At 36.5% G+C, this 12,961-nt stretch overlaps 1 protein-coding gene across 5 annotated transcripts in view; it reads left to right on the top strand.

The window, feature by feature from the left end:
- Nucleotides 1-12,961, top strand: part of STXBP4 (syntaxin binding protein 4) — a 191,816-nt gene that overhangs the window by 139,597 nt on the left and 39,258 nt on the right. For all 5 annotated transcript variants that reach the window (XM_049861123.1, XM_049861126.1, XM_049861124.1 and 2 more), the window contains one exon: nt 11,836-11,893. In XM_049861123.1, the coding sequence (XP_049717080.1) occupies nt 11,836-11,893 (58 nt within the window). The remainder of the gene's footprint in view (nt 1-11,835; nt 11,894-12,961) is intronic.

The raw sequence follows: 12,961 nt of genomic DNA, 5'->3' as shown, positions 1-12,961 counted from the left end.
AGCAGAATAAAGTTTGAAATGATCATTTAGTCCAGTGACACAGTTCTTCCTGGTTATACGGAGGGAATCCTCGTATTTTAGTGAGAAAAGCTTCAGCAAGTTTTGTGGCGGGTTATAACAGTACAGGAATGAAATCCACTGTATGTTATTGATTTTAGGCAAAACAAACCAAAGTGCTTTAGCCGGCATCATTCCTCAGCATTGTATAAATACCCAGAGACAACTGCCAGTGATATTCTACATTACATTCACCTCTTCAGGCTGCGTGAGGAGATGAGTGTCAAGCAGTATAAGAAAGAACATATAAGCTGGCTTCTGAAATATTTGGACATCAGAGTTCAAGGAAATGACCCAACAATTAACTGGAAGTGAAAGAACTCGCACTGTACACTGAGTTTTGCATCAGTAGGGAGGAGAAATATAGAAAATGAATATTGACTTTTTCCCCCTCTTTCCATGGGTACTCATATAGTATTTATTTGCCAAAAAATAGTGACAACAAGATAAAGAGAAGCATGAATCATGAAGTAGCCTCCAGGAATATTTTTGCTATGCTATTCCTTTAATATATTTTAGCTTTTAGCATGCACAGTGAGTGACTTCCAACCAGAAATAACTCATGTCTAATTGTCTTAACATTTTAACTTTTGAATTTGAGGCACAGAAGATGTACAAAATCTTTCCACAGTATATATGCCATTTGCATTCGTTTGTTTGTTTGTTTGTTTGTTTGAACAATGCTGTATGTAACCAAGTGGAGAAAAAAATCAAGTCTCAGATCTAGAATAATGCTTGTTAATATGGTGTTTGTGTAAGTCTAATTAAAAAAAAAAATTTTAAGGAGTGTTTAAATCACAAGTCAGAAAATCTGTGTAGTTTTTTTAATAAATTATTTCCTTGGAAACTATTTTTTTATTTAAAATACAGCATTATTTGGTTGTTTATAGTTCACAAACATCACCCATATAACAGACTCAATTGGCACTGCAGTTCAGACCTACGAATTAACTTGTACAATCATAAATGTAGCATAAAATTTCTAAAATAGAAGACTGCTTTGTGTTTAAGCCTAAATATTATTTCAGTTCCTTTTAGAAAAAAATTATTCTCTGTAGTAATGCAGAAGCTGAGATGTTGGGAGCTTTGTTTTCTTCTTTGGTTCTTTAAAAAGTTAGGCAAAAGTATCATTTGATAATTTAAAAATATTGATTGTTCACATTTTAAACAGGAGTTGTGGAAATGGAAGCAGGTGTTTAAAAGCATAGGCCCTACAACCAGATTGCTTGGCTTCAAATTGTGGTTGTACCATTCATTATCAGTGTGACCTTAGACAAGTTATTTAACCTCTTCATCCCTCAGTTTCTTTTTGAAAATTAGGTTAATAATAACACTTTTCTCGTATGGTTGTTATGAGAATACAATGTGTTAATATTTATAAAATACCTGGAATGTGAGGCATGTAGAAAACTCTGTATACATTTATAAATACGTAGTTTATTATTAGAGCGATGATTTTCTACGTCTTTAAAGGCTGATTTAGTTTTGTATCATCACCTATAGGACAAAACAATTTTCTGTTCTTTGTTTTTTGGAACTTCCTGTCTTTGAGGACCAGAGAGCTAAAAAATGGGTGTCCACAGTGGCATATTGGAGCCGGCTAGTACTGGTATGCAAGAATTTTGTGACCCAATTATTAAACACAGTGATTACTGAAAAGTAATGTTTAAACTTACAATTAAATAAATTATATTAGAAGCAAAGGTAATAAATACTCAAAACTCACCAGTTTCTAAATCTTTTCCTAGATTTTATTGATATCTTTGTCTTGAAGTTATTTTCATCTATCTGTGTGGTGAAAATACATAAAATGGTATACCACCCCGCATCTCTTGCCAGTCCATGTTCAATGATGCCATGTTAGTAGCTTGAAATTGGTCATGGTTGGAATATTTACACTGTGGAAATTAGAAAATGCTCCTAATGAGGGCTTTGTTTAATTTTTTTTCCTTTCTTTTTCAAATTCCTGAGAGCCAGTTGCTAAACATCTACTCAGAACACCACTGGGTGAGGTCAGATTATCCTGCTAGTTTCTGTTATTCTTTTGCTGGATGTTATCATGGGTGAAACAAAGACTATATTGAGGAAAGAATTGAAGGAAAATATACCTCCAATGTAATGGAGAATTTCCCCTGTAGGTAATTTAAATGCTTTTCCTATATTAAAAAAAAAAAAAATTTTTTTTTTAATTACTAGAGCTGTAAATGGTGACAGAGGACCTAATATTTTTATTTACTGTTAATAATAATAGTCTCCATTTGTATATCATTGTGCAGTTATATATTACTTCTTAAGAATCTTATAAGCTGGGCAGGATAGATACTACTATTATTATCATCATTACTGTATAGATGAGAAAGCTGAGACTCAGCAAGATTATTGCTTTCCCATGGTTATTCAACTTGTAATTGGGGAACTGTACATATAAATTCAAATTTTCTGCCTGCAAATCAAGTGAAAATTTCACTATGTGATGGATGTCATATTTTTTTTGACATATACTAAACTGCATATATTTAAAATGCACAATTTGAGGAGTTTTGACATATGCATATAGCTGTGAAACCATTGCCACAATTAAGTTAGAAACATATTCATCACCCCTAAAAGTTTCCTTATGCCCTTAGTTATCTTTCTCGCCCACTCCTCCCCCGCCCCATACCCAAGCAACCACTGAGCTCCTTCCTGTCACTATAGATTCATTTGCATTTTCCAGAGTTTTATATAAATGGAATCATACAGTGTGTACTCTTTTTTTGGGTCCAGCTTCTTTACTCAGTATAATTATTTTGAGGTTCATTCACATTGTAGTGTGTATCAATATTCAGTCCTTTTCATTGCTGAGTAGTATTCCATTGTATGGATCTACCACCATTTGTTTATCACTTCAGCTGTTGGCGAACATTTGAGTTGTTTCCAATTACAAATAAAGTTGCTAAGAACATTTGTATACAAGTCTATGTATGGACATGTATTTCCTTTTCTCTGGAGTAAGTATCTAGAAGTGGAATGGCTGAATCCTATGGTAGATATACATTTAACTTTGAAAGAAGTTGCCAGCTGTTTTCCAAGATGGGTGTAGCGTTTTACATTTTCATCAGTAGTATGTGAAAATTCTACTTCCTTCCCATCCTTGCCAACTTGGCATAGTCAGTCATTTTAATTTTAGTCATTCTAATAGGCGTCTGGTGGTAGCTCATCAGGGTTTTAATGTTCATTTTCCTGACTAATGATGTTAAACATTTTTTTTATGTGCTTATTCTCTCTATATATATCTATTTTGGTGAAGTGTCTATTCAAATTTTTGTCTATTTAAAAAAATTGGGTTGTTTTCTTATTGTTGAGTTTTTAGAGTTCGTTATATATTTTGGATCCTTTACTAGATACCTGCTTTGCAAGTCCACAGGTGGGTGGATTTCAGGGTTGATTGAATCAGGGTGTTTTGTGTGTGTGTGTGTGTGTGTGTGTGTGTGTGTGTGTGTGTGTGTGCGCGCTTTAAGTGAAAGTTTACAAATCAGGTGAGTCTCTCATACAAAACCTTGTATACACCTTGCTATATACTCCTTGTTGCTCTACCCCTAATGAGACAGCACATTCCTTCTCTCCACCCTGTGTTTCTGTGTCCATTCAGTCAGCTTCTGTCCCTCTTGGCCTTCACATATCCCCTCCAGACAGGAGCTGCACACATAGTCTCACATGTCTACTTGATCCAAGAAGCCCACTCCTCACCAGTTTCTTTTTCTGCCTTATAGTCCAGTCCAATCCCTGTCTGAAGAGTTGGCTTTGGGAATGGTTCCTGTCTTGGGCTAACAGAAGGTCTGGGGACCATGACCCTCTAGTCTCAGTCAGACCATTAAATCCGGTCTCTTTACTAGAATTTGGAGTCTGCCTCCCCTTGCTCTCCTGCTCCTTCAGGGATTCTCTGTTGTGCTCCCTGTCATGGCGGTCATCGGTTGTAGCCAGGCACCATCTAGTTCTTCTGGTCTCAGGTTGATGTAGTCTTTGATTTATGTGGCCCGTTCTGACTCTTGGGCTCATACTTACCTTCTGTCTTTGGTGTTCTTCATTCTCATTTGCTCCATGTGGGTTGAGACAAATTGTTGCATCTTAGATGGCCGCTTGCTTGCATTTAAGACCCCAGACGCCACTCTCCACAATGGGACACAGAATGTTTTCTTAGTAGTTTTTATTATGCCAGTTGACCTAGATGCCCCCTGAAACCATGGTCCCCAAACCCGCACCCCTGCTACACTGGCATTTGAAGCATTCAGTTTATTCAGGAAACTTCTTTGCTTTTGGTATAGTCCAGTTGTACTGACCTCTCCTGTATTGTGTGTTGTCCTTCCCTTCACCTAAAGTACTTCTCGTCTACTATCTAATTAGTGAATCTCCCTCTCCTTCCCTTCCTCCCTCCCCCTTCTCGTAACCATCAAAGAATATTTTCTTCTCTGTTTAAACTATTTTTTGAGTTCTTATAATAGTGGTCTCATACAATATTTGTCCTTTTGCAACTGACTAATTTCACTCAGCATAATGCCTTCCAGATTCCTCCATGTTATGAAATGTTTCACAGATTCATCGTTGTTCTTTATCGATGTATAGTATCCCATTGTGTGAATATACCATAATTTGTTTATCCATTTATCCGTTGGTGGGCACCTTATTGCCACCATCTTTTTGCTGTTGTAAACAGTGCTGCAGTGAACATGGGTGTGCATATATCTGTTCATGTAAAGGCTCTTACTTCTCTATGGTATTGTCCAAGGAGTGGGATTGCTGGATCGTACGGTAATTCTATTTCTAGTTTTTTAAGGAAGCGCCAAATTGATTTCCAAAGTGGTTGTACCATTTTACATTCCCACCAGCAGTGTATAAGTGTTCCAGTCTCTCCACAGCCTCTCCAACATTTATTATTTTGTGTTTTTTGGATTAATGCCAACCTTGTTGGAGTAAGATGAAATCTCATTGTATTTGATTTGCATTTCTCTAATGGCTAATGATTGTGAGCATTTCCTCATGTATCTGCTAGCTACCTGAATGTCTTCTTTAGTGAAGTGCCTGTTCATACCCTTTGCCCATTTTTTAATTGGGTTGTCTTTTTGTTGTTGAGTTTTAACAGTAACATGTACATTTTAGAGATCGGCCGCTGATCAGAAGTGTCAGAGCTAAAAACTTTTTCCCAGTCTGTAGGTAACCTCCTTATTCTTTTGGTGAAGTCTTTGGATGAGCATAGGTGTTTGACTTTTAGGAGCTCCCAGTTACCTAGTTTCTCTTCTGCATTGTTAGTAATGTTCTGTATATTGTTTATGCCATGTATTAGGGCTCCTAGCATTGTCCCTATTTTTTCTTTCATGATATTTATCATTTTAGATTTTATATTTAGGTCTTTGATCCATTTTGAGTTAGTTTTTGTGCATGGTGTGAGGTATGGGTCTTGTTTCATATTTTTGCAGATGGATATCCAGTTATGCCAGCATCATTTTGTTAAAGAGACTGTCTTTTCCCCATTTAACAGACTTTGGGCCTTTGTCAAATATCAGTCACTTATATGTGGATGGATTTATGTCTGGATTCTCAATTCCATTCCATTGGGCTATGTATCTGTTGTTGTACCAGTACCAGGAAGTTTTGACTACCGTGGCGGTATAATATGTTCTAAAATCAGGTAGTGTGGGGCCTCTCACTTTGTTCTTCCTTTTCAATAATGCTTTACTTATCCGAGGCCTCTTTCCCTTCCATATGAAGTTGGTGATTTGTTTCTCCATCTCATTAAAAAATGTTACTGGTATTTGGATTGGGATTGCATTCTACCTGTAGATCACTTTGGGCAGAGTAGACATTTTTACAATGTTGAGTCTTCCTATCCATGAACAAGGTATGTTTTCCCACTTATGTAGTTCTCTTTTGGTTTCTTGCAGTAGTGTCTTGTAGTTTTCTTTGTATAGGTCTTTTACATCTCTGGTTATTCCTAAGTACTTTGTCTTCTTATGAGCTATTGTAAATGGTATTGATTTGGTGATTTCCTCTTTGTCACTCTCTTTGTTGATGTAGAGGAATCTTATATATGTTTATCTTGTATCCTGAAACTCTCTGAACTCTTCTATTAGTTTCAGTAGTTTTCTTAAGGATTCTTTAGGTTTTTCTGTGTATAAGATCACATCATCTGCAAACAGAGATACTTTTACTTCTTCTTAGCCAATTTGGATGCCCTTTATTTTTTTATCTAGCCTTATAGCTCTGTCTAGGACGTCCAGCACAATGCTGAGTAAGAGTGGTGATAAAGGGCATCCTTGTCTGGCTCCTGTTCTCAGTGGGAATGGTTTCAGTCTCTCTCCATTTAGAATGATGTTGACTGTTGGCTTTGTATAAATGCCTTTTATAATGTTTAGGAATTTTCTTTTTATTCCTATTTTGGTGAGAGTTTTTAGCATAAATCGGTGTTGGACTTTGTCAAATGCCTTTTCTGAATCCACTGGTAAGATCATGTGGTTCTTGTCTTTTGTTTTATTTATGTGATGTATTACATTGACTGTTTTTCTAATGTTGAACCATCCATGCATACCTGGTATGAATCCCACTTGGTCGTGGTGAATTATTTTTTTGATATGTTGTTGAATTCTATTGGCTAGAATTTTGTTGAGGATTTTTGCGTCTAAGTTCATGAGGAATGTTGGTCTGTAATTTTCTTTTTTTATGGAGTTTTTACATGGTTTTGGTGTTAGGGTTATGCTGGCTTCATAGAATGAGTTTCAGAGTAATCCATCCTTTTCTATGCTCAGAAATACCTTTAGTAGTAGTGGTGTTAACTCTTCTGTGAAAGTTGTGGTAGAATTTTCCAGTGAAGCCATCAGGGCCAGAGCTTTTCTTTGTTGGGAGTTTTTTGATTACTTTTCAAACTCTTCTTTTGTTATAGGTTTATTAAGTTGCTGGATATTATATTCTTTAGTAAAGCTTTATTAATTGTGAATTAGATCTCTGTTAAGCAGCCCCGATGGCACAGTGGTTAAGGCTCAGCTGCTAATCAAAACGTCAACAGTTTGAACCCACCAGTCACTCCATGGGAAAAAGGTGTGGCGGTCTGCTTCCATAAAGTTCACAGTCTTGGAAACTCTATGGGGTAGTTCTACGCTGTCCTATAGGGTTGCTATGAGTTGGAATCGATTCAACGCAATGTACTTGGTGGTTTTTGGTTTAGGTCTCTATTAGATCTCTCACTCTTTCTCTCTCTCAAGATGTTATTGAGTGCTGTCAGGTCAATTCCAACTCAGATACCAAAAAGTTTAAAGTATCCAGATGTTTGTAATACTTGCACTTGCAAGTGTTTTTTTGCTGTTTGTTTTGTTTTTTTAATTTTGCTCCGTTTGAGCCCTGTTTGAGGCAGATGGTATTGTCTTTCTCTATTTAATCCTCAGAACTCTCCTCCAGATTTCTCCCCACCCAAGCTCCTGCTATCCTTCATGTGAATCCACCACCTTCACCTTGCAGTTCTTTTTTTGCAAGTGCCCTTTTATTCTACTTTACTGTGATTCTGCATGCCCATCAAGAACCTTGGCATTAACAGAAACACCCTGCTCTCCCAATAGATTTTCTGTCTTTTTTTAAGTTACCCCATTATTCAGTTTACTGTTCCCAATAAGATCTCCTATTAGTCTACACCTCTGTTGTCTCTATCTTTCAGCCTCCACTGTTGGTTTTACTTCTCTTCTCATTCAGCTTAATCTGTGGCCCATTATTACAATCATTTTTACAAATTCCCTCAACTTACTTGGCATTTTCTTCTTCTGTCTCACCACTTAACAAAACTCCAAGCCTCAATAAACTGAATCGCCTACCTTGTGAATAATATACATAAGCAGATAAGCATTGCTATGCAGTTATACAACCATAATTCACTAGATTCCACTGCATCCTTTAAGGTATTAAGTTTGGTTATTTTATACTCTAACATCTCTGGATCTGGTTCTGTTGACAGTTTTATCTTTTAGCAATGGATCTTCCTCCCTTCTATGTGTCTCGTAATTTTTTATTGAATGCCAAACATTGAGATTGAAAAACTAAAGAGACTGAGATAAATAATACTTAAACCCAGAATTCGAAGGACTTGTTTTTTTTGGTCATGCCTTTAGTTGGGGTTTGAGTCCATCTTATTTGTAGTCAAACTGACTTTGCATTTGTTGTTTCTGTAGTTACCTTGAGTGAACCACAAACAAATTCCTCCAGTGGTGGTCTGCCACTCTCTTGTACTTACTGGGAGGTCTGGAATGCTGGAGAGTTTTTCTCATACTCCTGCTTTATCCTCAGCTGTCTGCAGGCTCTGCACTCCTGGTCATAGTGGATGTTTAATATCTACGCTCTTGTCCTCCCCCAGAAGTAGACTGTTGTTGCTTGTTATTCAGTGCAGGTCTCAAGGTGCCCACAAGGTGTAAGGGGTAATTGGTGTTCCTATTCCAGTCTCTGTTTTAGTCAAGTCCTGGAGTCACCATGAATCAGGATCAACTCGACAGCAACTAGTACTGGTGGACCTGAATTTCAGGGATGAGACTTTCTCAGCCTTCCTTTTCTGTCACCGACAAATAACCCTAAATTCTACTCAGTGTAACATCTAGAGCTGAAGTGTGTTTCCTGCCCCTCTCCCTATGAAAGCCAAACTCTGCTTTGTGTCAGTGCAAGAACCTGGATTTGAACAAGTTTCCTGTTACTCTTCTCCAGTGGCACCAAACAAAATGCTAGACACATAATAAATGTATAAGGAATGAATAAAAGGACCAAATATGACCAAGAGAATCTTGGTACATGAGTAGAGTGAGGAATTGGAAGTAAACAATTTTGTATGGGAATATGATAGTTTAGTTTTAGAAGTGTTGAATTTTAGATGATATCCAGTATTCTGCATTGAATATGTACAAAGACTCTTACTCTGGCAAGACGCCCATACAGCTTTTAGACTCATCACCATGAAATTGTTGATTGGAAACAGATGATCTCTGATGGAAAGAATGTTATATGAGGGTTCATAGCAAACACTTCCAATCAGAAACAATTTCAGGTGGTTATAGTTGTCATAACAGTTTTAAGACAAATTTGAAAAGAAATGGAAAAATAGAATCATATATTTGCAAGTATAAAGATATGGGAAACGTAGATATGTTTTAATGCCTTAGAATCATAGTGATTATTAAAAAATATTTAGATAATATATCGTATTATAATTATGCCCAAATCGCTTACCGTGAAGAAATGAAAACCTTTACTAATAGAAAACTGAATCCATCATAATTATATAAGTTTGTGAAAATCAAAAGAAGCTAAGTGTTTCTTTTTGTATAAAGTAGGCTATTTGGTTTATTAATATATTGTGGTTTTCAGTTTATAATTGGACAGTAATTGTGTTTTTTCTATTACTGAACTATCATTGAGAGACTAATTACTGTCAGTTTAGTCTCAAAATCTGTTTTCTCACAGATTATATTAACTGAAAAATAAGAAACTTTAATTTCTTAGAAATGCTTATTTCAGAACAGAATTTATCATAAACTAGGCTATGCATGTTATTTAATACAGAAGGATATTTTTATGGCTACAGTCATTGAATAACCATTCTGAATTAAGTATATATAAATTAGCACCTTTAATAAGTCTGTCATGAAGTTGTAGTCCTTGTTTCATAATTGTAAGAAAATATTCCAAGCAGAAATTCTGTTTTGACAACACAAGGGGATGTGGTATCCAGTTTTAATCTTGATTTTCAAATGATCCTGTGGATTAACAGATACTATCTTAAATTGTACATTTTTTTTCTCCTTTGCATTCAAAAAATTTGTGGTACAAGAAATTAGAAATATGGATATAATTGTGCTAGTCAGACAAATAAGCCATTCATCAGACAGAAACTTCAGTCACATTAAAATAGCTTCCTACTTAAGTTTTAGCTGTCTTTGTCTTATTGATCAGAGCTCTTGGTATCCCTGAGCATTTTTGTCAAGAAAGCAAGCTTCTTATGTGCAGTCATCAGATCCTTCCCTGCAGGTGAGGGCTTGTGTGGTGATGAATGCAATGGTCTGTAACAAAGACATAGAAAGTCTGAAGGAAGAAAATAAATCTATTTGAACCTGTGCCACAGCAGCTATTTATCATGTCTTCTCTGGCTGAGCGTGAGCTGGCTACAGACACCAGAGGAAATGTCTATATAGTGTCGTTTCAGGGGCTTTCAAGAAACTAGTCATTTGCTTATGCCGAGTTCACAGAAGTGCTTATATTATACTTAGAATAGGGATATTTATTCACTATGAGAGAAAAGAAACTCTTAGGCAGCCAGTGTTAATATAGGAAGGAAATAGTTATGGACTTTTTGCCCTGGGTATTGTTTTATGCAACTTGTGTTAAAAGACTAGAAATAAATATAAAATAAAATTTCCCCTCCCACCCTTAATTAAGAAAACAGCATCCCTAGAGCTGCTTCTCGAAGAATAGTCTCTAGGAAGGAAATGGTGAGAATAAGGTTTTATTTCATTTAAACAGTTACTGTTACTGCACTTTTGCCATGCCTCTTGCTGAGATTTGGGGGAATGGAAGTCTATGGTTTGTTTTTATAGCTCAGTTATTTCTAAAGAGTAGACTACCTGCTTCAAGGAGTTTTTCTTTAGTGTGTTAATGTATCTTCCACCATGAAAGGGGCCATGATAAGCCAGTAATAAAGACCTGATCCAAAAGGTCAATTAAGATCCTTAGCAGTACTCAGGGATGGAGTACCAACCAAAACCAAACTCATTGCCTGTCAAGTCAAATTCCAACTCACAGCAACCCTATAGGACAGAGTAGAACTGCCCCATAGTGTTTCCCAGGCTGTAATCTTTGCAGAAACAAGCTACCATATCTTTCTCCCACATAGCAGCTGGTGGGTTCAAACTGCTGACCTTTCCGTTAACAACTGAGTATGCCACCAGGGCTCCTAGGGATGGTGTAAAGGAGTAGAAACTATTGTGTTCTAAAGGGGTATCACCCAGTATTGGAATATAAGGGAATGTGGCTGCCTCAACATGAGGCTATTCTCTTGGTATGATGAGAACAAAAAGTTTCTCATTTACAGAAACATGGCCAAATAATTGCTTGCTAACTTCATTCTGCATCTCTTTATAGTTAACTGACTATACTCACTCCTATTATAGAAATGGAAGCTAAGCTTAGCAAATCGTTCGGTTGTTTGTATTTAGTGCAAAAAATTCTTAATTAACAAAGTAAAATACCACCATCCATTGTAAATCATTTTGCTAAACTTTCAAACTCATAAGGAATTTTGTGTTGTCCAAAAGCTACTTTCAAACGCCTGCTGATCTAGCACTCATGCATCAATTCCCTGTGGAGCTGAGTGAAGTAATGTAAAGGGAGCCAATTAAGGAAACTTTGAGCCAGAATAGACAAGCAGAGGCCATCTTGTCCATCCTTCTGCCTCCAGGCGAAAACCATCCACTTGTACCAAAAATTTTTGCTTGAATTCTGCTGACAAAAATGCTCACCACATGTAAATGACAAGTCATAATCCAGTTATTGCAACTAAAGCAGATTGTTAACTGTTCAAGACTTATTTATTGTGTTCTGAAGATGCTGAGTATGAAAGCTTCTCCTGAATTGTCTTAATTCCCCTTTCTAGAAAACCATTTTCTACAAGAAATATACTAAAATAATTATGAAGATATAGAAGGTTTGTGTCCAGGAGTTAAAGTTATTAGTTTTTTTTTTCATCATCTTATTAAGTGTATTTTCGTTTCCCTTTCACTCTAGGTCTACCTTACGGGTGGGAGGAAGCTTACACAGCAGATGGAATCAAGTACTTCATCAAGTAAGTACAAGCATCTCAACCATGTAAGCAATTTTCTTCACATCTGGAGAGAACCTGGAAATTGCAGAATAATCAGCAAAACCAAGAAACCCTCATAGAGGTTACAAAAATTAGTAACAAAAAATGAAGGCTCACCATTTTCATTTTGTGTGATTTACATGCTAATATCAGAAATTGTTTGGAGAAAAAAATCTAGTAATAATTTCCAGGGAAACATCTAAAAAGGGAACAGGATTATGATTTAAACTTAAACATTGACTGCCCTGAAGACACAATGATGAAATATACAGGCTAGTTCCCTGATGTCATGAAATTTATATTACAGTGAGGAAAGATAGGCAGTAAATAACTAAAGAGATAAATGGGACAGTATATGAACAAACCTTAATTCAGTGACTTCTCAGAACAACCCTTCAAGGTATGTGTACCTTATCGTTTTCCCCATTTCATAAATGAAGAAAATAAGAGCCTTGAATGCTTGCCAAAAAGTTAACAACCATTAAATTACCAAGATAGAACTAGAACCCAAGTCTTCTGACTCCAAGATCCTTTCTGCTGGTCTAGACTGTCACTAATAGATACCTTTCTTTGAGAACCTCAACAAGAATACGTTTTCTAGTTGTTGGACTGGTTAGTTTTATCCTGGACAAAGCAATCTGATATACTTCCACTGTGTTCTGTATATTAATCTTTTGTATTCTGCCTCTGGTAATTCCAGGAATGCACTTCCATCTAGAAGATCCCTGGATTCTTTGTTTTGAGAGCTTGTTGAGGTGATCATGGTCTGTTTCTTTATGTGACTTGATATTGACTGTTGTCTCTGAGCCATCTATAAGTTATTGTATTAGTTTATTTTATGTTTGCTTACGGTGTCATAGCTTCTTGCTTCGTTGTGTTTTGATATGCCCAAAGGGGTTGCTTGAGTGAGTTACTTGATTATTTTCGCCTTTGGAGCCCTGACGTCCTGTCCCCAGATGTCTAGAGCTGTTATCAGGTATATCAGTCTAGGAGTCCATTCACTTTTCTTGTATGAATTCAGCTCAGGTGTCCAGGGAGCTGATCATCAAG

The sequence above is a fragment of the Elephas maximus genome, chromosome 19, assembly GCF_024166365.1.
Source record: "Elephas maximus indicus isolate mEleMax1 chromosome 19, mEleMax1 primary haplotype, whole genome shotgun sequence".
Lineage (NCBI taxonomy): Eukaryota > Metazoa > Chordata > Mammalia > Proboscidea > Elephantidae > Elephas > Elephas maximus.
The sequence above is the reverse complement of the archived record's forward strand: the minus strand, read 5'-3'. Positions and strand labels throughout refer to the sequence as shown.